The sequence below is a fragment of the Artibeus jamaicensis genome, unplaced genomic scaffold (genome assembly GCF_021234435.1).
Source record: "Artibeus jamaicensis isolate MK-2021 breed Jamaican fruit bat unplaced genomic scaffold, CSHL_Jam_final contig_354, whole genome shotgun sequence".
NCBI lineage: Eukaryota > Metazoa > Chordata > Mammalia > Chiroptera > Phyllostomidae > Artibeus > Artibeus jamaicensis.
Window position 1 is genome coordinate 36112157 of NW_026521803.1, and position 22469 is coordinate 36134625.

General features: G+C 51.3%; 1 protein-coding gene across 1 annotated transcript in view; it reads right to left on the reverse strand.

The window, feature by feature from the left end:
• Positions 1-3711: 3711 nt before the first annotated feature.
• Positions 3712-22469, reverse strand: part of ALPK2 (alpha kinase 2) — a 97070-nt gene continuing 78312 nt past the window's right edge. The window contains exons 10-13 of the mRNA XM_037152003.2: positions 20926-21014; positions 17641-17858; positions 13285-13333; positions 3712-4463 (exon numbers count right to left, since the gene is read on the reverse strand). Coding sequence (XP_037007898.2) covers positions 4247-4463; positions 13285-13333; positions 17641-17858; positions 20926-21014 — 573 coding nt within the window. The 3' untranslated portion in view covers positions 3712-4246. The remainder of the gene's footprint in view (positions 4464-13284; positions 13334-17640; positions 17859-20925; positions 21015-22469) is intronic.

A 22469-nucleotide genomic window follows, 5' to 3' on the forward strand; every position in this document is an offset into this window, starting at 1 on the left:
CAGTAAGTCACCCATGTAGTGCGTTAGCAGCTGGTGTGAGCACGGGGGGACCTGGGAGGGGAGGGGCACAACCTACAAGGTGGTGGTAGGATTTGAAATCGGTGGTCAGTCACAGGGGATAGTTTGCTCAGTTAGGATGTGGGGTTCACACCACGGGAGGGCTGGGCAGGGAAAAGGCAGGCCCAGGAATCTAATAAGACACGGAGAGGCCCAGGCTGGTGTGGCTCAGTGGAATGAGTGCAGGCTCAAAGCATCACCAGTTCAATTCCCAGTCAGGGCACATGGCTGGGTTGCAGGGCCATGTCCCCAGTATGGGGTGCGCTAGAGACAACCACACATTGATGTTTCACTCCCTCTCTTTCTGCCTCCCTTGCCCTCTCTGTAAAAATAAATTAAAAAAATATTTTTAAAAACAGACACTAAGAAAAGAATTGTGGGCAACTCATTGCTGGGAAGAAGCCACGGCCTTATCATTCCATGCAGAGGCAGTGGAAAAAGTGGAAGTGAGGGGAGGGAGAGGGAGGTGAGATAGCCCATCCAAATCGCTTCTAATACTTCTGGGCCCTGAAATGGAAGCACACAGACTGGCTTTTCTTGATCATATCTGATCAAGAGTGTGATTTTGTTGGGGAAGAGGGGCTGGGGGCAGGGGACGGGATCATGGGAGGCCAGGGGAGGGGGAAGCCCCTGTGACGATCTCTACCTGGAACCATTTGGGCCTCTCATGAAAAACCGAACTTAAAAAATTCTTGATCTAGTAGGGAAAATTAGAAGTATCTGCTTGTCACATCATAAAGTTGAAACCTGGCTCTGGCCAGTGTGCCTCAATTGGTTGGAGCCTCATCAGTAACACAAAGGGTCACAGGTTCAATTCCCAGTCAGGGCACATGCCTGGATTGCAGACTTGGTCCCAGTCAGGGCATGCTCAAAAGGCAGCCCATAGATGTTTCTGTTCTCTTCCTCTCTCCCCCTCCCTTCCCCTTTCTCTAAAATCAATAAACATGTCCTCAGGTGAGGATTTAAAAAAAAAGGTGAAACCTGTGCTCACCTAACCACGCAGGTGAACCTGGCATCCATCTTACCTTTCAACCTTGATATAAGTTTTGGAACAAGGAAGCTCTCCAAGGAGCTCAGAGCTGCCGAACCAGAGCTGGAATACGTCCGCTCCGTGCGGGGAGGCAGATGAGGTTTTTGTGTCTCTTCGACTTTTTCTGAACTACGTGGCATCTGCAGATCTAAATGGGGGAGAAATGCCAGGCTGGTCACTTCCGCACACGATGTCCAGCCGAGCAGAACACACTCGAGGGACACCAGCCAGACCCAGACGGTGGCAGACTCCTCCCGTCTGCAGCTAGTCAAATACATGCCCAACGTACACACTCAAAACTTCGTGCACCCGTTTAGAAAAGAGAGCACTTTATAGTTAGAAACCATTGCTACTTCTTTGGACACTCTTTTCCAGGAGAACCTCTCGCAACCCTTTGCTATCACAAGGCGCGTTGGAAGCATGGCTGGAGAGGCGCTGGCACGGTGGGGTCGCCTGAAATGTTAACTCAGGCCACGCATCCAGAATTAGACTCAGCAGAACTCAAAGCCCACTGGTGGGAGCTCACCACATCCCTGCCGTTCTCATCGGTGATAATGCTGCTGTTGAAAACTCGGGCTCTTTGTAATCACGTGTGCGTTTATTTTTGTCATCTGCCCCCCTGACCCCCAGAGCTCCGCTCTGAGTCCTTCAGGAAACGGCTCACATACGTGTATGACCAGCCTGCAGGCACCCGGTACAAAATCCCCAGCACGACCCACCAGGCTGTCCTAGCTCAGCCTGGAAGGGGCGCCCCTTGTGTTTCTAGACTCCCCACCCTGCACACTTAGCAGACCAACGGGAAAATGGATAGAAAGCAGATGTGGGCGTTTCTGAGACCCCAGCCCAGCACCTTTGGTGTGAGAGGGCTCACCACACCCTCGCTTCGGACTGCAAGGGAAACAGCAGCGCATCTCAGAACAGAAGGACAGGGTCTGGACGGCCGGCCAGATGGCCCTCGCCCCACAGAGGCCGTCCCCGGGGCCAGATCCCACTGCGGTGCCCCTGCTGTCCCTGGTGCTCCGAATGTGTTTAAACAGAGATCAGATTACGACAAACAGTAAGGGCACTCAGGGGGAAATCTAAGTGTCCATGGAAGGAGGAAGGGACAGCTCCATTGAAGAGCGGCACCCCACACCGCAGAGGAAGCTCCTTTCCCTTCGACTGTCTCTCCAAGATGGAATTCAAAGCCACTCAGAGGGAAGAGGGTACAGGCTGACTCTGACTCTTCATTTTGCCCTTCTCTAGAATTTAAAAAAAACGGTTTGTGTTGTTATTTTTATAATTACAAATTGTTACTAAAGAAAATACCCTGGTCTGTTGAAAAGACTCTGATCATTCATTCATATATACACACACACACACACACACACATACATACATACATATATATATACTGTATATTTTATATATGTGCATATACAGGGTGGGGCAAAAGTAGGTTTACAGTTGTTTATGTGGAGAATAATACAATAATTAATAATGATACAAGAATAAGCTCTGCTTTGTGTACTCGTAACTGTTAACCTACTTTTGCCCCACCCTGTTTATGCTAATTCTAATCGAAATGTGCCCTGCACCTTTTTGCTCTTGTGGAATGTTCTAGAATTCCACTGCTACAAGCATCTGTAGGAACTTTGTGGGGAAAGCAGGCTGCAGACTGCCTCGTAGGAAAATGAGCACTTTGTACTTTGCAGGCGGGGAAATCACTTCAAAAGAAAGGCTGGAGATGGCAGACTTTCTGAAAATAGATGTGACCAGCTGAAGAGTTTCCTCCTTCAATCCCTTTTCAGAACAAAACATCCCACCTATGTTCTCTCTTTTGCCAAAACACCCGGTGCCCAAGAAGTACAGTGTTTTCAGCAGAAGTCCGGAGCCCTTTGTGAAGCCCGGCCCGCCCCTCGTGAGAGGTTGGCTGTGCTATCCACGCCGAGTGCTGCGCAGGCGGGATTCACAGAGCAGAGCGGAGAGGCAGCAGGGTGCTGCCTGCAGCAGACCTGGATCTGGACCTAGGTGTGGTCACTCCCCTCGACACCTCAACACCCTGCTACCCATGGTCTTGGCACCCCCACTAAGTGTGGCCCCTGGCCACACCAGGCCAGAATCAGCAATGTCACAAGATCCAGGTGATTTATGGTCACTTTGAACTAGAGAAGCATTGATCACTGCTGCTCAGAGGAGGCCTAACCATCCTTTGAAATATGATCAGGAAGTAGCTGAAATCATCTTAAGAAACAGCCAACAATCTGCAAAGGCCCCATCCTCTGGGATTCCAAAGCAAAGCTCTGGAGACAGTGAAGGATTGGTGGTCGCCAGGGCTTCAATGGGAGGGATGACTGGGAGGAGCCTGAGGAATGATTTTGGGGCAGCGACACCGTTCTGTGTGACGCTGTTACAGAGGACACCTGCCATTATGTGTGTGTCAAAACCCAGGGAGTGTGCAGCATGGTGACCCCCAGGTGTAAACCGGGGACTTCAATTCATCAAAAAAACCCACAGATGCAAATACTTTGTGCTGCCCAAACCTTACGTGCAAATCACTAACTCACTCACCCTGGGGGATCATGGCATCGGGCACCAATTCTACAGAACCAGCGTCTGCTCATCTATGCATCTCACGCTTTTGTTTAAATATGAATTTAATGGAACAGAACATTATAACTGGGTGTGTGAATAATGATGGGAAATGGCCTCATGTCTCAAAAAGCCACCGCCAGCCACAATAGCATATTTGACACTAGTGTGGCAAATCGACCTGATAAAGGAATTCATATCTTCTGTTTATACAGCAGCTGGAAGTGTCTAGAAGTCTCGGGGTGAGGAATGGCAGTGGGGAGGATCTGGGCCGTGCACAGACCCTGCTCAGCACCACGTCCTGGACAACACAACCACGTGCCAAATACACAGATCGACACCTAAGGTGAGGTTGGTAAACATGCTACAGGCGTGTATAAAGACAGACAGTCCTCGAGGCCGGCCATGGGTGCAGTTCCTCCCTAGGTCTGGTCACAACCCTGCTCTGGGCACTGCCACAGAGACAGCCGGTGACGGCTGCAGAAGCAGCAGGGATCGAGGATTGTCACCGTCCTCTCCGGGTGTTGTCAGACGTCCACCCACGTGACAGTGCGCTGCTCGGAGGTGCCTCGCAGTCCCTGCGGGACACTAGGTCTTGTTCTCTGCCGGGACCCCAGACGCCGCCTTCCTCACTGTCGTGGAGTTCGGCTGACTTTTGCTTTTCGTGACGCTTGGCTTCCTCTGTTTCTGGGCGTTGTTTTGAAGCGATTTCAGCCCCAGCATTTTACAGTACTTGTTACACTGGTGCAGCACTTTAAACTGATCGATGAAGGTCATGGAACAGTTGCCCTTGAACCCTTTGTACCTGTGGGAGAAAACAGAATTTCTGAAAACGGGACCCTTCACCAGTTTTCAAAGAACCTTTGAAAGGAGAAACTAATGGTGTGTGAAAATACATGTATTCCCACTTCCGGCAAGAACGGCCCAGTGGTTGGCACCGGCATTGACAGAGAAAGCCGCCCCCGTGGAATTAAGCAAAGGCGAAGAGCCCTTGGTCACGATCTACGAGTGTGCAGGTGCTGGGTGCTGACCAGTGGAGACGATTGTCCTCTTCCTTTTAGTCACAGTGACTAGTGCTGGACCATCCGGATAAACATTAGATGGTCTCTTGGTGACCTGAAAGCCACCCCTTTCACCCTGAGGTTCTGAAGAGAAAATTCTAGAGCTTTGGCGCTGGACAAAATTATTTAGTTTAGACCCTTCTGTTTACCATCGAATGAATTCATTCTGTGAGGCCGTGGGACCAGCCTAAGAAAACCAGGCAAGTTGGTAGGAGAGAGAAGATTGGGATGCAGCCCCCCAAGTCTTCCTCCTGCAGCAGAGCTCTCTCCTGTGATCAAGGGGACCCCACCTTGTCCCAAGGGGCAGAGGACTCTGGGCCTTTGACTCTGGCAGGCTCTAGGAGGGACCACATGGGCCTCCTGCCTGGGAGTAGGCTGAGGGGCTGTCCCTTTTGGTTGGGACACTTAATAAACTGTAAATGACTGTGTCTTCACACCCTAATCATAGTGGATGAGTGTCCACCTTGAATGGACAAGCCCCCAAGTCTCCCACCCACCCACAGATTAACAAGATCCATCAAGAAAGCTGGCTGAAGGGTGACTGAGAGGAAGAAATGATGTCCTGGTTGGTGTGGCTCAATGGATTCAGTGCCAGCCTACAAACCAAAGGATCGCTAGTTCAGTTCCCAGTCAGGGTATATGCCTGGGTTGCAGGCCAGGTCCCCAGTAAAGGGCGCACTTGAGACGACTTCACACAGATCTCTCTCCCCCTTCCACTCTCTAAAAATAAATATTAAAAAAAAATTTTTAAAGAGCTCTACCCTTGAGAGTCCACAGTCCATTTTCTTATTTTAAAAAAATGGCTGCATTAAAAAAAGCCAAGCCCCCTTGTTGAAGGAAAGTCAGTCCAAGACAGGGGTTGAACTAGCAGGTTGATAAAATTGTGCTGCCAATGGTCATTTTTACATCTCTGCCTTCTCCTGTAGGAAGGACACCGTGAAAAAGGCTGACCCCGGGCCATCAGCCTGCCTGCATCGCCCCAGCCGGATGTGAGGCCACCTGGGCCTGAAGGGACATCTCATCCTGTCTGTCCAGAGGCCTTGCTGGTCTCCTGTCCATTCCTGAGCTTCTCAGACAAACTGGGAAGATCAGCGTCAGGTTAGTCCCTGACTAAGTGCACAGTCATCTGTCTCAGGCTGCCTTGAGGCTGTTAAGACATTCAGGCAACATCTAGCTTCTGCAGAGAAAAAGTCACTAATTCATACCATGACCACCCAGATAATTCACCCATGGCTGCTTCGGCACTGCCTGGTGGCCATTTGTGCAATGCCAGGCGACAAGTGAGTCCTTACACACCAGTTCCTGCCCTCTGGGGTGGAAAAGGCTGAGTTTGGACATAGCCCAGCAGGCTCTGTTCTCTTGAGTAGCCCCAGGAGCCCAGGCTTTTCACTATGAACTGGGCTCCTTCTTTTCTTCCACGTTCCTTCTGTCTTTGCAGTCCTCACAGAAAGCCAGAGGAAGGCCATGGGGACCAGGGACAGATGCCACCACAGAAGGCCGAGCGTGGGCATGCACAGTGTGGGAGGCCCCTTCTCGGCCCCTGGTGCCCTTTGAGCCCTGGCTCAGGTGCATTGCTAGGGAGCCCTCCTGACCTGCTCCACGCCAGCTCTTCTCTCCAGCCTCTTCCCTGCATCGCTCCTCACATCTTCCCTGCACTGACTGGTCTCCCCAGGACACTACTTCATGCCTAAGGACCTGTCCAGGGAAGGCTTTCCATAAAGGTCAAGGTAACAAATGAATGGATTCACCAGCCCCATCCTCAGAGCTACCTCACCTTGTCCCAGGGGGTCTCCAGACCACGTTTCTAAATATCACGCAACATTGGACTTTTTTTGGTTTTGATAACCAGCATCTAGAGAATTAAAAGTCTTTCTCCTTTCTCAGTTTGGTCCCTGTCTCGGCCTGGCTTCTGCTTTGACCTCTCCTCCCTCAGACTCACAGCTCTTGTCATTGCCTGGGGAGAAAATAGGGCAGCATCCTTTGCATTTCTCCATCGAGTAGCCCACAGTTGATTTGCACCAAGCTCTAGCGTGACACTGAGCAGTGGGATGTACCGGTTCCCTGGCTTGTGGCCGCTTGCCTGCCACATGAACCATCTGTCACCGGTAGGGTGGGAGGAGACCACAAATGCATAGTATCCTGACAACTCTCCAGCAGGATTCCCACTGTGGACACTGGCCACCTTGTTCCTGTTGTGTGGATGTGACAGGTTGAACAGTGTCCCCTCCAAAAGGCACGTCCTCCCTAGAACCTCGGAATGTGGCCTTCTTTGGAAATAGCATCATCGCAGATGTAATTAAGATAAAGTCATACTGGAGGAGAGTGGATCCTTAATCTAACACTGCTGTTGGCTATGTAAGAAGAGGAGAACAGCCACGAACTCATGGGGAGGATGCCACATGACGACGGAAGTGGGGATTAGAGCCATGCGCGCACCAGCCAAGGATGCCAAGGGCCGGCAGCAATGCCCGGGAGAGAAGCACGGAACACGTTTCTCCCTCACAACCCCCAGCAGGAGCTAACATGCTCACACCTTGTCGACACCTTGACGTTGGACTTCTGACTTGCAGAACCGTCAGATGATAAACTCCTGTTGTTTTAAGCCCACGGCTTGTGGTAACTTGTTATGACAGCCCTCAGAACCAATACAATGGGATAAAGAACCTTGCACTTGAGAACTCCACACATTTCCATTTTTAGAAACTTCGGCTCTGTGGGATTTTACTAACTGGATCTTTTTGTGCTTCACCTCAACCCAGCCCACTTTTCTAGCCCATCACTTTTCTGTTAATCTGCCGGTCTTCACTCACTGTCTCCGGGAGTGGAGCAATACATCTATTCCACTGAGCATCCCCCAATGGAATCTTTTCTTAACTCTCTTTTCTGTTGGGTGGGAGGGGCATGCAAATTACTCAGGGATCTTGTTAGAATGCTGGTTTGCTTGGGCAGGTCTGGGGGCGTGTATGCATTTCCAACACGCCCACATGCAGCGGCAAGGAGGCTGACCACAGTGCAAATGACCTCAGCCACCCCTCGCAGATCGGGAAACTTCTTTGTATTGAAACTGGAACACGGCTATATCTTTTCTTCTTGAAATTTGTGTAGACAACATCGTCAAATTGCACTGTAACCTTCCACGCTGGGGGGAGGGTAGGAGGCTATTTTCCGCAATCCCCCGCCCTCACTCCACACAGGTTTCTTCAATACAGGCACATCTTGCTTTACTGCACTTCTCAGGTGTTGGGTCTTTTACAGAGTGAAGGCGGGACCTTCCACCCACAAAAAGATGGTGACCGGCTGTATCACGGTGGTCCGGACTCGAATCCACAGTGTCCCCCAGGTAAGCCTGGATTCACTACGTGTTCAACCTATGCTAGGCAGGTTTCTTGCTTTAAAACCATTCCTTTTTCTTCCCTCTCATCTTGATAACAGATGAGCCTTTCCGACTCTTACAAAAATTGCCCGCTGACAGCAGGCTACCTCCTCTCTCCACTGAGCACAGCTTCCTGGGCAATTCCTACTTTCCAAACAGACCTGGAGAAATGGGGTGGGGCGGGGCGGAGGGGCGCAGAACAAGACTGCAGCAACTCCCAGCTCTGGCTTTGCTGAAGAAATCGAAGATTGTGTCTGCCTTCATAAAGGCCTCACTTAAAGAAAGATGAGGTGAGATAAGAAAAATCTATAGAGAATTCCTACATTCTCTGTAGGAAAAGCCAGAAGCTGTGTGTCACCCAAGTTTTCATTCCATACCCTTTTGAAAGAAAAGTATAATGTATGGGGAATGGCTACAGGGGCACGGAATTGAAATAAAACCCCAGTTTGGTGTGTGCATGCGTGGGAGATAAAACTAGGGCTTCACTGAATGCGGGAGTTTATTTGACTCTTTCCGCTTTCCTGGGGCTTGAAGGACTAGAGCCGGCCGTGTGGATGACGGCAGAGCCTGCCTTCTCCAGACCATTGTCCTCACCACGCATCTGTCCTGCTACTTGGGCCCTTATTACGCTCCAAGGGGAACGGGCCATTCGCGATTGTGTCCTGGGCTTCTCCCGGATTTGGTTTCCATGTGCCTTACAGCTCCTCACTCCTTCCAAAGGCAGGAAGGCCACACTGAAGGGCGTCCTTTGGGCTATTCACACCGACCCTATCCTGGTCCAGTGCTTACTGAAGAAACCTGCTCAGGGTACATCTCTTTGTTTTGCTTCAATCTGCACCATAAAATAGGCTTGGGGGTGGGCGGGGCAGACAATAGAGGGCAAAACTATTGGCTCTGATGCCCTCTGGTGGTTAAACTGCAATCTCGCCATCTCCCCAGAAACAGCTCCTGTCTAGGGAGGGGCGTGGGTTTGCCCAACCGGCTGGGACTCACTGGTCTGCAGGCGCCGGTTTACACTGGCTTTGGGTTTGGGTTAGGTTAAATTTTCAAACCTCCAGTTACAGAATTAGGCATTTTCTCCTTCTCCCTGTCGGAGAGCTCTATATGGCTGTGCAATTTCAAATCAGAAATATGCTCCACAGGTAGTGTTTTGTTGGGTCTGCCTGGGAAATGGATCGCTACACGTTGAAAGGATCCTATTTGCCAAACTTTGCAACTTGCCATTTCCATACTCAACCATGATGAAAGAGGGTACTGAGGCCCAGGGGTTGGCTCCCAGGAGAAAGAGGACACATTCTTAAGATCATACTCCCAGGTGAAGCTGCATTAAAACAAATAAATCATGACAGTTTCCTATTTTATGAGATTACAAGTAACTCTTTACCCTAAAAATAGTGGCACGCCCTCTGACTTCACTAAACAAGAGCACAAGAAGGGTGGCATTTGTGGGCATGTCTGCAGCTGAGGCTCAGATTGAGACACACGGAGTATTTCCTTTAAATGACCCAACGGCCCCTCTGCCTGCAGAAGAACCTGACATGGCTGGACAAGAAGGGTGGGCCCCAAATCTGGGAGGACATTTCCTTCCTGCTTCAACCAATTCAGAATATGGTTTATTCTTGTTGCTATTATTAGTTACTATCAGCGTAAGTCCAATTTGCCTCCTTGCTGCCTCTCCCATCCAAGCCTCAAGATCTTCCCACTGCAGTTAAAAGACCACAGGTACGTTGCCTGCACAGAGCACAACATCTGAGGACGGCGCCTCTTCCAACGTGGGTACATTGAGCACAGGGAGTGTGTTTGCTGGGAATAAAGAGCGTGAGCTTCCTCGATGCTTCGATGCTTCATTGCTTCGTCACCTGCCTTCTCTCCTGCGCTCAGGAAGCCCTCTGCAATGTTCCCCAACCTTGTCTTCCCTTCCTCGCCATTGCTTCCCCCCTGGACCTCTCTGGGCCTGTCTGCAAGCTGCCTCTGAATTGGAACCTTTCCCAAGCCTCTCCTCATGGTTTGAGCTCCCCTTTGTAGCACTGGCTCCCACTGGAGAGTTTCTGCAGTCAAATCTGGCCTCCGAACATTGAGGAGCTGCCCTCTTCCTCCCTGCGCCTTGCTTCAGGCAGCGTCTGCCTGTTAGATGCTTCCCCCTCCTGCACCCCCTGCTCCTCACTTGGGAAGTAAGAAGGTGGGACGCGGTTGCTGGTTTTCACTCCTGAGCACAGGGGTTCCCAGGGGCCTCCAAAGGGACCTGCCAACCACCCCTTGTGCTCCAATTAGAGGTTCCCCTTCTATCAGTATTTTTAACTAGGCTAAGAAACATTTCTTAGGGGGGAATTGTAACTTAAAAGGAAAAGCTTAAAGAGAAAAGTCTAAAAGGAAACAATAAACAGGATGGTCTGATATGCATCTCACAGCCCTCTGGCTCTGCAGAGGGCCTTCCTCTCCCTCCTCCTGCTCGCTGACAGCCGGGGAGGCAGGAGGCCCTAAGTGACACTTCCAGGCAACATTTTGCTCCGGGATCCTGCCAACAGCCACCCTAATGGGTCTTGGGCAGCCGTCCCAGGCCAGACACGTCACTCGAAAGCGAAGAACAAAACCAAGGCATTGGATTTCTTTTTAAATTAGGAGAAAAATGTGACCTGGGTTCCTGGAAGCTGTTAGGATGCTTTCCAAAGATGTCTTAAATAATCACGACCTTAAGCTTGTCTTAGTCTTCAAAACTTCTTGAGCGAGTCTCTGCTCTGTTTTGGTAGAAAGTTGTTCTAAATGACGGTATGAAATCTGACTATTCCGGTGTCAGGCAGAGGCATGGCAGGGAAAGGAAACTGTTATTTATCGAGTACATACTGAGCTTCAGGGGCTAGATGTAGATTAGCTGGGGAACCCTCGAGGCAGCCCCCGGGGACCCCATTCTGTCAATCAGCAGCTGCAAGAACTTAGTCACAGCTGAGTCACCGGTCAGACAAGATCCCAGCTCTCCAGCCAGGTCTGGATGACACCTGGACTCGCAGCGTCCTGCACAGAACACGGTGTCTGTCCAGGAAAGCTTTACTCGGGAAATTCTTCTGGGGTCCAGAGACATCTCTTCAGAAATTAGGGCACTGTGGAATTTTTCTAAACGGGAGAACCTGTCCAGGACAAAGGACTAACTGGAGGGGCTGCTAGGACCACATGCGGGCCACAGTGCTGTCCTGGACAACCAGGATGTCCGGTCGCCCTGCATCACTCTGGCCAGACTACTTCCGGTGCCGCAGGAAGCACCGGAGTCAGTGGCAGCACCACAATTTCTCTCTACTACCCCTCTTTCCCCTGCTGTATCACACCCGCTCCCCCCTGTGTGCCATCTGCCAAGCCCAAGGCCATGACCGAATTCCCTGACTTTCAGGACACTGGTCAGCACCAGGGATGGACAGAGTTCCAACACAAAATTTTATTATTCGGAGCAATTTTTCATAAGAAAAATATCCAAACTGCGTCTCAGTTCTAAAACCAAATCAGCCGACTCAGGCTCACTGACCTGAAGGTCAATAGAAAGAGTGGCCCTGGCCAGGTGGCTCGGTTGGAGGGCCGTCCTGTGCCCCACAAGGTCGCAGGTTTGGTCCCCAGGCGGGGCACAGGTGGGAGGCAGCCAATCGATGTCTCTCTCTCCACACCCGCCATGCGCTCTCTTTAAAATCAGTAAACATATCCTCAGGTGAGGATTAAAAAGAAAAGCATTGTCCTCACTGCACTCCTTCCCCAAATCTCTATCCTTTACTCTGTCCTTCATTAAGGTCGGAAACGAGTTTACTCATTAAAGCCCTGCTGAGGCCAATGAGCTGCAATAACCAGAAAGCTCACACAGATAAGTCGTTACCGCTCGGGAGCAAAAGCTGTATTAGCCACAGGGTTTTATTTTCTGTATTTCTGATGCGTTGGCATCTGGGGCCTCGCTGGACCTGGAGAGGCTGCCCCTCCCTGGGGGCTGGCCAATTCCTACAGAGAGTAATTGATTGGCCTCCTAGAATTCCTTTCATATGCAAGTGAACCAATCCAGAGCCCTCCACCTACTCCTAGTCTACTGGGGTTTCAAAATCAGAGCCACTCTCTCCCCGAGCAGATACCAGACAACTAGGGACAGCCCCCATACACCAGAGCCCTCTGAAAACATCCACACTAGATAGTTGCAAGCCCTTGCACCCAGCCCTTCCTGCAGAAACCAAAGTAGGGGCCTTGCCCACATTGCCCCTGACTCCTGGCCCCTGACAGAGGCCGGCTGACCTACCCCGGCTGTTGCACAGCCTGTCCCCTCCTCTTGGAAACTGTGAGTCATAATTGTCTTTTCCACAGTGAGCGGCTCCTGATCTGTTGGCCTCACCCAACCTCGACAATAACAGCACCCACATCTTCGAACAGAAGCCCTCCCTTCTGCAAGTCATTCGCCCTCTGCTTCCTCCTCCTGACAAGCGGTCTTAGTGCCTGGCAACAGCAGCCATAGGCAAGGCAACGGTGGCTCCAACCCAGCACTCGGTCCACCAGGAACCACGGGAGCCTGCCTTCTGGGCTGAGGTCACGCAAGGCAGTGAGCAAGCACGGTGTGCTAGAGACACGCCGGATAACTGCAACTGCGCCGATCAGTCTGGGCGTGCTCCGTGCGAGCACAGGGAAACAGAACCACCAGCAACAAGCGGAGGTAACTAAGCACAGCCCCGCCAGAGCCATTTGCTTCGGTAACTACCATGAAAGTCTGGGAGCTGCCTAAATAACTTGGGGGGGGGGGGGAATGGAGAGAAAATACATGGAAATATGCAAACTGAATTTACTGCATTCAACTGACATATGTATTTTTTAATATATACATATTTTATTGACACTTCTAATATTGAAAATGTTAAATATAAAAAAGTGGAACATTCATAGTTAAAAGAAATCCCAACCGTGCTGGCATTTCCCCCGTGGCGTTCCCGTTAGTAATTCATCCCGAAATGCCTTTGCAGAGTTCTAGTTGTTTCAAAGTTGGGACCCAGATGTGTTTCCCGGGGACGAGCAAGTCCACAAATGTTCTAGGCAAGTGTAGGAAGTGAACTGAATTCGCCCCAAGAACATTTGTCACCCACGGTCAGGAGAGGGAGTCTGCTTTGCCCACATCGGTGTCCGCCCAGAAGGTGTTCGGGAGCCCGAGGTGAAGGATAAGATGCACTTGATTTTTTCCTACTCACCCTTTAGCCAGCGTTGCTATGCCCACGTCCGTCAGCTTCATTCCCACACCTGCAGGAAGGGACAGCGGAGAGAAGCCGTGTCAGACAGGCCGCCTGGGAAGCACGAGATGGGGCCGTGGGGCCGTGGCAGCCCCTCCCTGCGTCAACACACACACTCTCCCCAACTCCACCGGTAGAGGCCTCTGTGTCAGCCTCACAGACCGGACCAGGGCGGGGCAGACACCGCAGTTCCGGGGAGGCCTGCCTCTGCAGGGTGGTGGCTATGGCAGAAGTTCCAAGCTGCTGGACCTCTGCTTCGGTCTCACCATCGCAACCTCGAGACAGGCCTTGGATGGCAAGGCACGGGGCCCACGGCTCAACCCCAGCCGTCTCTCCGGACCAGCCAGACACCAGGCCTGAGTCTTGCCTGCTCCTTTCTTGCCCTGACACTTGTTCTATCTGAGCCAGGCAGGAATGGCTGGACCCTCCCACCCCGGCCAGCAGGGGACCCCCTCACTGAGGGGCCTGGCAACCCAGAAACCAGTCTGGGCTGTGGACAGAGGAACCGCCATCCCTCCAAAGCCAACCCTGAGGTTTGACCTGATGGCAAACTCAAAGAGCACTGTTTTCTGAGGCTCAGAAAAGGAGTCCTAGCAAGTTAAGGCTCTGATTCGGAGGCTGGACCATGGCAGAAATACCGGGCAGGCTGCTGGTGGGCTGGCTTGGCAGTCCTGCCCTCCTGCTGTGCACCTGTGAGCTGAACTAGTTCGGCACCACTAGGGGTGACCTGGCAAGCATTTTAAAAGCCTGTTTCACAGTGGCCAAGAATCCCTCTCATTCTCTTAAAGCTGCTAATACCTAGAACATTTGTAGAAATGCTTCACATAGCTTTTATCACAGGACTGTGCTTTGAAAAAAAAAAAAAAAAACCAAACACCAAATTGCAAAAGCCCTCTTTGGACATCTCATTTTGTGGAAAGCTATAGCAGAAAAATCACAGCTCTAAGCTGCATAGAAGTCCAATGTTAAAAGTCATTTGGCAAAAGGTCCTTGAACTTGAGAATTGCTTTTTCTTGCTTCTCACAGTCACCAGCTGTCACTTACAGTTTAGAAAAATAGAATATGATTTTTAAAAGGAAATGTCTCTCTCTTGGTTTAATAATTTGCCAGCAATTCAACCAAGGTTATTGAAGTTCTCTCCAGGACAATAATTTAAATTCTAGTGTGTGACTATTAAACTGTGTGGAAGATAATAGTCCCCTGTGGGTTGGCTCTGTTGGAAAGAAAAAAGCGAGCAGCAATATGAGTTCATCCTCCAGAAAGTGAGTTCTTGGGTCTCTTGGGGGACAGCTTCTCAGCAACCCTAGGGGCATCCCCAGTAGGGGCCCGGCTTGCACCCCTCCAACCTGCAGGGCCCGCCACCATCCTATGCACATGCAACCAGGGAGGGAGTAACTTTTAATAGTCTGAGAAGGGAATGGTTGAGTTTGGGTTTGTGTGTTACTTTCATGCTAATTCCAGTCTCTCAGTCAGTTTATAAAATACGGATGCTGTTGAGAGAACGGATGTGCAATCCGGTGCCCCAGTGACGATGGTACTGAAAAGGCATCTCCCAGCAGCAGCTGCAGAGGGTAAATAAACACCACCACGAAACACCCCATTAAACCGCACACCTCATTTACGGAGAGAGGTAATATTCCACCCGGGCTGTTTACTGGTGCCTGGACATAAAACCAGCTGTGCGTGAAGCTCTGGGGTGTTGCTTTTCGGTAGGAGAACTCTATTTAATGCAGAATGAACTCTGAAGGAGAAGAGATGGGGAGCATCTGGCTGCACGGCAGAGTCTAATTAGAATAGATGGCAGTCGCTGAAACCACCTTGGCGGGAGCATGGCAGCAACGTCCCTTAAAACCCGCAGGGCGGCTGCCTGCAGTTTGCAGGGCGGGCCCCATCTGCAAGGCTGCGGTGTCGTCCGTCCCAGCTGGCTGTCGAAGAGTCCCCCACGGGAGCCTTCGACTTCAGGAGACACTTGGAAATCTCTCGCCAATTTGTGAATTTGTGATTTCGTGCAAAGAGCTTGGGATTTGGAGTCAAATCATGAGCTCGAGCCTTCGAACCTCTGCTCGTCAGCTGAGTGACCGCAGGCAGTTAAATCACTGCCTCTGGGCCTCTGCTTTGTCATCTGTAAAATGGGGGTCCTAACATCTTCTTGGCAGGGTTATTTTGAAGATTAAACAAAAGTAATAGGAGAAAATGAGTCCATACCAAAACTTGTGAAATCCAAGGCAGGTCTGTAGTCTGGCTAATCAGATAGTGTCAATGTGAGTCTCTGGGTTTTGTCTTGTTTTTGAAGATTTTGTTTATTTATTTTTAGAGAAGGAGAAGGGAGGGAGAAAGAGAGGGAGAGAAACATCCATCAGTAGTCTCTCGCATGACCCCCAAACGGGGACCTGGCCCACAACCAAGGCATGTGCCCTGACCAGGGATCGAACCGGCAACATTTTGGTTCCTAGGCTGGTGCACAATCCACCGAGCCACAGCAGCCAGGGCAAACCCCCACATTTCGTATGCACTGTAGTTCTGTGAGATGTTAGCACTGGGCTAAGCTAGAGGAAGGGTGCACAGGGACGTCTGTGCATCTTTGCAATTTCCTGTGTCTACGGTTATTTCAAAATAAACATTTTTAAAAACAGGGAACATCTGTTTCACCAAATGTGTTGCTGCCTCCTTCAGCCTTCACCATAACCCTGGGGGAGAATTGCGGAGGCGCCCAGAGAAGTCCGCAATCCGCCTGAGGCTGACCACCGCAAGCGCAGCAGCCTCGGCTGGAGCCCAGAGGCAGCCCCGCCATTGCTAGATCTGAGCATCCGTGTCTGGAGCAGTGCCTGACGTTTAGCAGTTCGGATTTTAGCTGCAGTTCCAATTTTTCTCGACTGTTTGGAAAGGAAAGGGGATAGGAAATCCTGTGGCGGAGCTCCTGGTGCCCCACCCATCGACCTCACTGGAACCATTTCTGTGCACACTCGCCCCGCCTCCGGCTGCCGCCACCAGCATTTCTTTGAGAACTTTCTCTGCTCGCAGGAGGCTGCTCTGCTCAGTTTGGCTTGCACCCATACAGGTGAAGTCTTCTACCAGTAACGAAAGGTGGGGGGTGTTCACCCCCTGGGTGCGCTGATTTGAGACGTGGGTGCTGCACAGGCCCCCAGGATTCCCAGGAGGCGTGAGCTTCAGACGCCCTCAGTGGTGGCTGGCTGCACTGGAAGGTGCCCTGCAGCTGCCTTCCCTCCCCCTGTCACATGTCCCCACGCTGCTCCCAGTGTTTACTGGGGTCCCCCTGCCCCCCAAATATTTGTCCTTGAACATGTGTTCACAGTAAAGGAAGAACCTGGACCAAATGAAGTTTCAGTCCTCGCCCAGCTCCTCAGGCTCATTTCTAAGCCCCTGGAACGTCCTGCCTGATAAGAGCAGCTTTGTCTGCCAGGGACCCTGGGCCAGGTGGTGTCAGCTTGACCTCTGGAGAGGCTAGAGACTGAGGTCAATGTCACGGGCAGCCAGTCGTGCCTACGTGATGGACGCCACTAAAAACTCTGAACACCAAGGCTCCTGTGAGCTTCCCTGGCTGGCTTCTCTATCTGTGCGTGCTGCTACATGTCGTGGGTGGAGAAGTGAGCCCCATCCCCACGTCACCACCTGGAGGGGACACCTGGGACCTCCTGCCTGGTCCCTCCCGGACTCTGCCCTACACACCTCTGCGCTTCACCGATGTGAGTCTGCATCCCTTGGCTGCAATAAAGTGTGACCACGAGTAGAACAGCTTTTCTGAGTTCTGTGAGTCCTTCCAGCAAATGAGTGAGCTGACAGGGCCCTGGGGACCCCCAGACTGTGACTTGTCTCTGACTGCTTCTGTGGGGAACCCAGTTATGACACCTCCACTACAGACGACCAACGTATTCACTGTTCTCATAACGATGTGTGTATAAACCAAGTACACGCTGCAAATTCACCAAGGGGGCCCGAAATCTGAAGTAACTGTCAGAGACCCTTTCAACCTACTAAGAATGAATGATTACATCTTAATTTAACTGTTGGCACATCCAGATTCTCATCTGTACTTCTGACCCTGCGTCTGTGGAGGGTGCAACAAGGAAGTCAATCTTTGGTTGCCTGCTGTGACCGGCATGAATTATTAACGTGCACTTCATGACTCCATTTGGCCGGTCATCTCCAGCTCCCTCGCCACACCTGGTTTCTGATGAGACATTCGTGGCACCCTCTGCTGGTGAAGGTGCGTGGAGGCAGCCAGAACACCTCCCTCCCCCCCACCCATCCCGCCACCCCTCGCCCCCTACGGTGCCCCAGGGCAGCTGCTTTCCTCACCCTGCATGTCGGTGACCAGGAGGCAGCCCCCCGTTTTCTGGTACACCCAGTGCTGGAAGGTGCAGCACTTCTGACCGGCCTCCGAGTCTCTCCTCAAGAAGTTGATCTCCTTCCCGTCCCTGATGGAATACTTCACAAATTCTCCCATCAGCTCCTCCTCCACCGTGGCATACGGGATGTTGTTCTCAGGCCGATGGATAAGAAAAATAGGAATGATCCTGTAGGGAAGAGAACATGGGCACCTGTCACTCTCTCCAAAGGGAATAAAGGTTTGGGGGTTTCCTACTCTCACATGGAGCAGCAGGGAACTGCAGAATAAACCCCCGGGTTCCATTAGATTTAGACTAACAATCCCCCCAATGATTATTCAGTGACTAAAAGGATGTGTTTCTGTTTTTTATTTGTCCCTAGAGCTGGTCAGGAACTCCTCCGGAATTGCTCATGTAGAAATGGATGTCTCTTCATAGTCACGTCTCAATGACCCCTTGGTCATGTGACTGCAGTCCTTCTGTCCGTCCATCCTATGCCCAGCCCGCCAGCCTTCCTTCTTCCCTTTCTTCCTTCCATTCAGTCCACAAATCAACAAACATTCATTCGGTGGCTTCCAGGTGTCAGACGCTCTTCCAGACTCTACGCTGGAAAATAGCGATGAAGGAAACTGGCACCGCCCGTCTGGATCTTACATTTATATGAAGGAGACAGGCAGTAAACAAGTAAGTGCATATCGCTACGTGCAATGAGAGAAAGCCATGGAGGGAAGCTGGGAGGCCTGGGGGCAGAGAAGGCCTTGCTAATAAAGGACATTTGAGCGGAGACCTGGGGGAAGTGGGGGTGGAGGGGCATCTCAGGTAGAAGGAAGACACACGAAGAGGCTCCGGGGTGTTCAAACACCGTGAGAGGCCGGTGTGGCTGCAGGGCAGTGAGCCAGGAGTGAGTGGATGAGTGGGGACAGAGGGAATGTGAAGCCAGACCCCGGGAGGGTCTGGTCGGCCATTTGAAAAACTCTGCTCTGCTTGTACTGAACTGGACGAGAAGCCATTGGAGAACGTTGGGCAGAGGAGTGGCCCAATCGAACCCCTGTGTTTCTGGGATCACTCTGCCACTGTGTGTGGACAGCTGCGCAAGGACAAGGTCAGGAGCAGGGAGGCCAGAGAGGAGGCTGTGCAGCCGTGATGGCAGCTGGAAGCGGAGAATGCCCAGATCTTAAATGCATCTTCCTGCACCAATCTGCCCTGTCCTGGAGGATTCTTTTATACCTGCTGCTCTGGCCTCTAACCGCCCCCACCTCCTCCCCAATCTCACTCTCAGCTGATGGCTTTGCCTCCCGTTCCATTGTGAGAACTCAGTAAGCACAGAACAACCAGAGCTGCCAGCCCACCTACTCCCATCTCCTGAGGTCTGCACTCACATCTTCTGCCTTTCCCCACCTCCTAGGCAGGAACCCTCTTTGCTCCTGCCTGAACCATCTCTCCCGCTGCTGCCTGGACCCCGCCCCCCTCAGAGACGTTGCTCCAGCAGAATTCCCTCTGTGGCATCATTCTCAACAGCACAGCAACACGCTGCAGTATCTCCACGGAGCACCTGGGCCCTGAGCTCACTCGAAAACGCGTATCAGTTGCAGACACACTGTCTCCAGTCCCTCCCTCCCGTTCTCTCTCAAACCCACTGAAGCGGCTTTCCCACTGAAGAGGCCTCAGTCCAGTGGCACCACCAGCAGCGTGTCGCTGAGTCTGACCGGTGGCCTCTTACCCTCATCTCACTTGCTCTCAGTGGCACTTGACTCAGTTGCTCTCACTTCTTTTTAAAACACCTTCCCATGGCTTCCAGAAACTCACTTGCTCTTCATTTACCTCCTGCTTCCCTGCTTCTTCTCCCCAGCCTTGAGACTCCAGCCTGCCCGCGTCGCTCTTGTCCCTCACCCACCACTCCCTGCAGGGGGAGCGATGTGCACTGTGGGGTGGATGAACCCTCTGCCATGAGACACGTCCAGCCCAATGTCCGTTTTCACTCAGCCCACAGGCTAAGACTGAGTTTTATAGATGAACATTTGCGATTGATTTGGAAATACTAACTCTGAGCCCCAATTAGGCAAAATGTTACTTTAAAAAATTTTTTTACTCTTCTCATTAGTAAACCTATATGTCAAAAATTATATTCAATAATTATTATTATTTTTAAAATACACCAATAAGGATCTAGTACATACAGATCTACATGATAGCCTTGATTTTTGCATCTTGAGTACAGACCCCAAATAGTTACACTCTGGCCCTTTACAGAAAGGTTTGCCAATCCCTATTGAGAGTTTTATCTTCTGTTGATTACTGTCATCTTACTCTTGATGTCCTCCATCTGCCTCAAAAGCCACAAGCATGTCCTAGTCCGTTAAAACAACCACCGCCACCTTCCTTTGTAGGGACTTGGCCCTCCGTGTACTCTCGCCAGCCACGCGCTCACAAATTCTCCCAGGGTCGGGAAGGAAAAGGGTCTCAGGTACGGAAATGTCCTAATCCAGCTTCAGCCCAATGGTATATTTACCAGGGTGCCAACATTTGCTTGAGTGAATCAAAAGTCCATGAGTGGATACAAGTAATCAGTCTAATTTATCTCAGTAGGATTCTAGGAAGTGGGTATCAAGTGTCCATAATCCCAATCACCCAATTCGCACTTTCTGGACATGGCACCAGATTTTATTTTCACCACAGGACTAATAATTCTGTAATATTCTCACGTTCTCTTATATATGCTTTTTTAAAGGTTTTATTTATTTATTTTTAGAGAGAGGGAAAGAGGAGGGAGAAAGAGAAACATCAATGTCTGGTTGCCTCTTGAGCACCCCCTACTGGGGACCTGGCCCACAACCCAGGCATGTGCCCTGACTGGGAATCAAACTGGTGACCCTTTGGTTCACAGGCTGGCACTCGATCCACCGAGCTACACCAGCCAGGGCAATATGCTTATTGTTCAGACAATGTGATATTTGTGAGAGTACATATCCTTTCTTTTCTATTTAACCTGATAGATATATTTGTCGAATCCATCCATCCATCCATCTATCCATCCACACACGCATTTATTTATAGATATTTAACGAATATCTTTCTGTAAGCCTCTGGTGATCCAATGAGGAACAGGATAGCACCCACGGGTATCCTGACAGCTTACAGAGAGACCAATCAAAATGCTTGTCCTCCTGGTCCTTCTCACCCTGCCGTCCCTCCAGCCCACGCCCCCAAGTGCCCAGCAAGTCGGAGTAGAGATGCAGGAGACGGGACACGCACTTACTCTGGCACTTCCCCGAAGCCTTCCAGAGGCTGTGCTTCGGCAGCATAGATCTTCGCATAGTACCTGGCCGTGTTTTGAACGTAGCATTCCTGTATCACCCAAACACATGGGGGATCCCGGTGATTAGAGGACATTCAGAGAGTCTTTTGGTAAAGCTAGTCAGACTCCCTAACACAGGCCAAGCTGATGGGTCCCCAACCCCTCCCCTGGCTGGGGGCACAGAAGCCACAATGATTGCAACCCAGAGCTGGCCACTTGCAGAGCAGCTCTGAGACCTGCAGGAACGACCCAGATGAAGGTCAAGTGGTCTCTGGAGCCAGGTGCCCCTGAATTATAAACTCCGTAGAACTGCATGGCTGAAGTTCTTCCCTGAACTAGGGGGGACTGTCCCCTCAGCAGGATGTCAGATCAAGCTTGGGGCTTGCTGGGTTCCCATGAGCTTCCCCATTCAGGTTGTTCTTCAAAGGTGTAATTTGAGTTGTAAATAGGGAACGCCTCGACAAGCTTGTTGACATAGGAAAAGCAAATTGGAGTCTGCTTTCCACTCTGTAAGGCATTTACAAATGGAAGTCTGGAAGTGGGGGCACGTCCATGACTGGGCCAGATGATAGTGAAGATGAAAGAAATGGTCAGTGAAAGGAAGGAGAGAGAAGGGTGGATCGGAGGAGAATGAAAAACAATTGGCAAGATCCTATCCCTACAGAAGAGGAGCTGCCTTCATGTGCACCGAGTCCCACGCGACACAGTCACATTGGGGAGACTCATGGGTGGTGAATACCTGACGGCACCCAGGATAGTCACCTGAGTCCAATCTGCTCATTCTGTGGGCAGAAATTGCAAAAGGGCACCCAGTTGGTAAAGGAGGCAGACCCGACACTCCTGAAAACTTGGCCACTTCTGGTGTCAAGAAGGAAGCACGCGGACCAAGGTGGGAGGGGGAGGCAGGGACAGAAGCCAGCGTCCCCCTCCCCTCTTGCTGCCAGAGTTCCGTGACTCTCTAGCACAGAGAGGTGGGAATGTAGCTGGAGACTAGGGGTGCTCTCCCCTCATAGCTTATGGGCTGGCATAGAACCAGACTCAGGAAAGCAAGCAAGGGGGCAAATGCTTCTGTCCTGTCCTTCTAAATATTTCCCGTTCCTTCCTCCTCCATCCAAACCGAAACACTCCGGAAACTCCTCCTGCTTTTAGCTGTCTTTGGGGATCCTGGCATCCAGTGTAGCTTACATGCCAACCCCCCTCCCCGCCCCTGAACTTGCCCTATCATCCCATGTCCAAGTAGATTCAAGCCCTCAGGGATCTCCTGGGACTTCCTAGGAGATGATCTCAGCCCAGGTCAGCCCGGGCCACCTCCAGACACAGGCTGAGCCCCGTCTGGCTGGCCAAGGCCAAGAAGAGCTCTTGGAACTGAGACATGATTCCCAGCAATCAGCCTTCACCCCAAAGGAATAAAAGCACCTGCTTAAAGCCATTCCCCTCAATGCCGAGCCTTCAATGCCGAGCCTGATTACCACAGGTCCCTCTCACTTGGCAAGTGGCACCGTCAG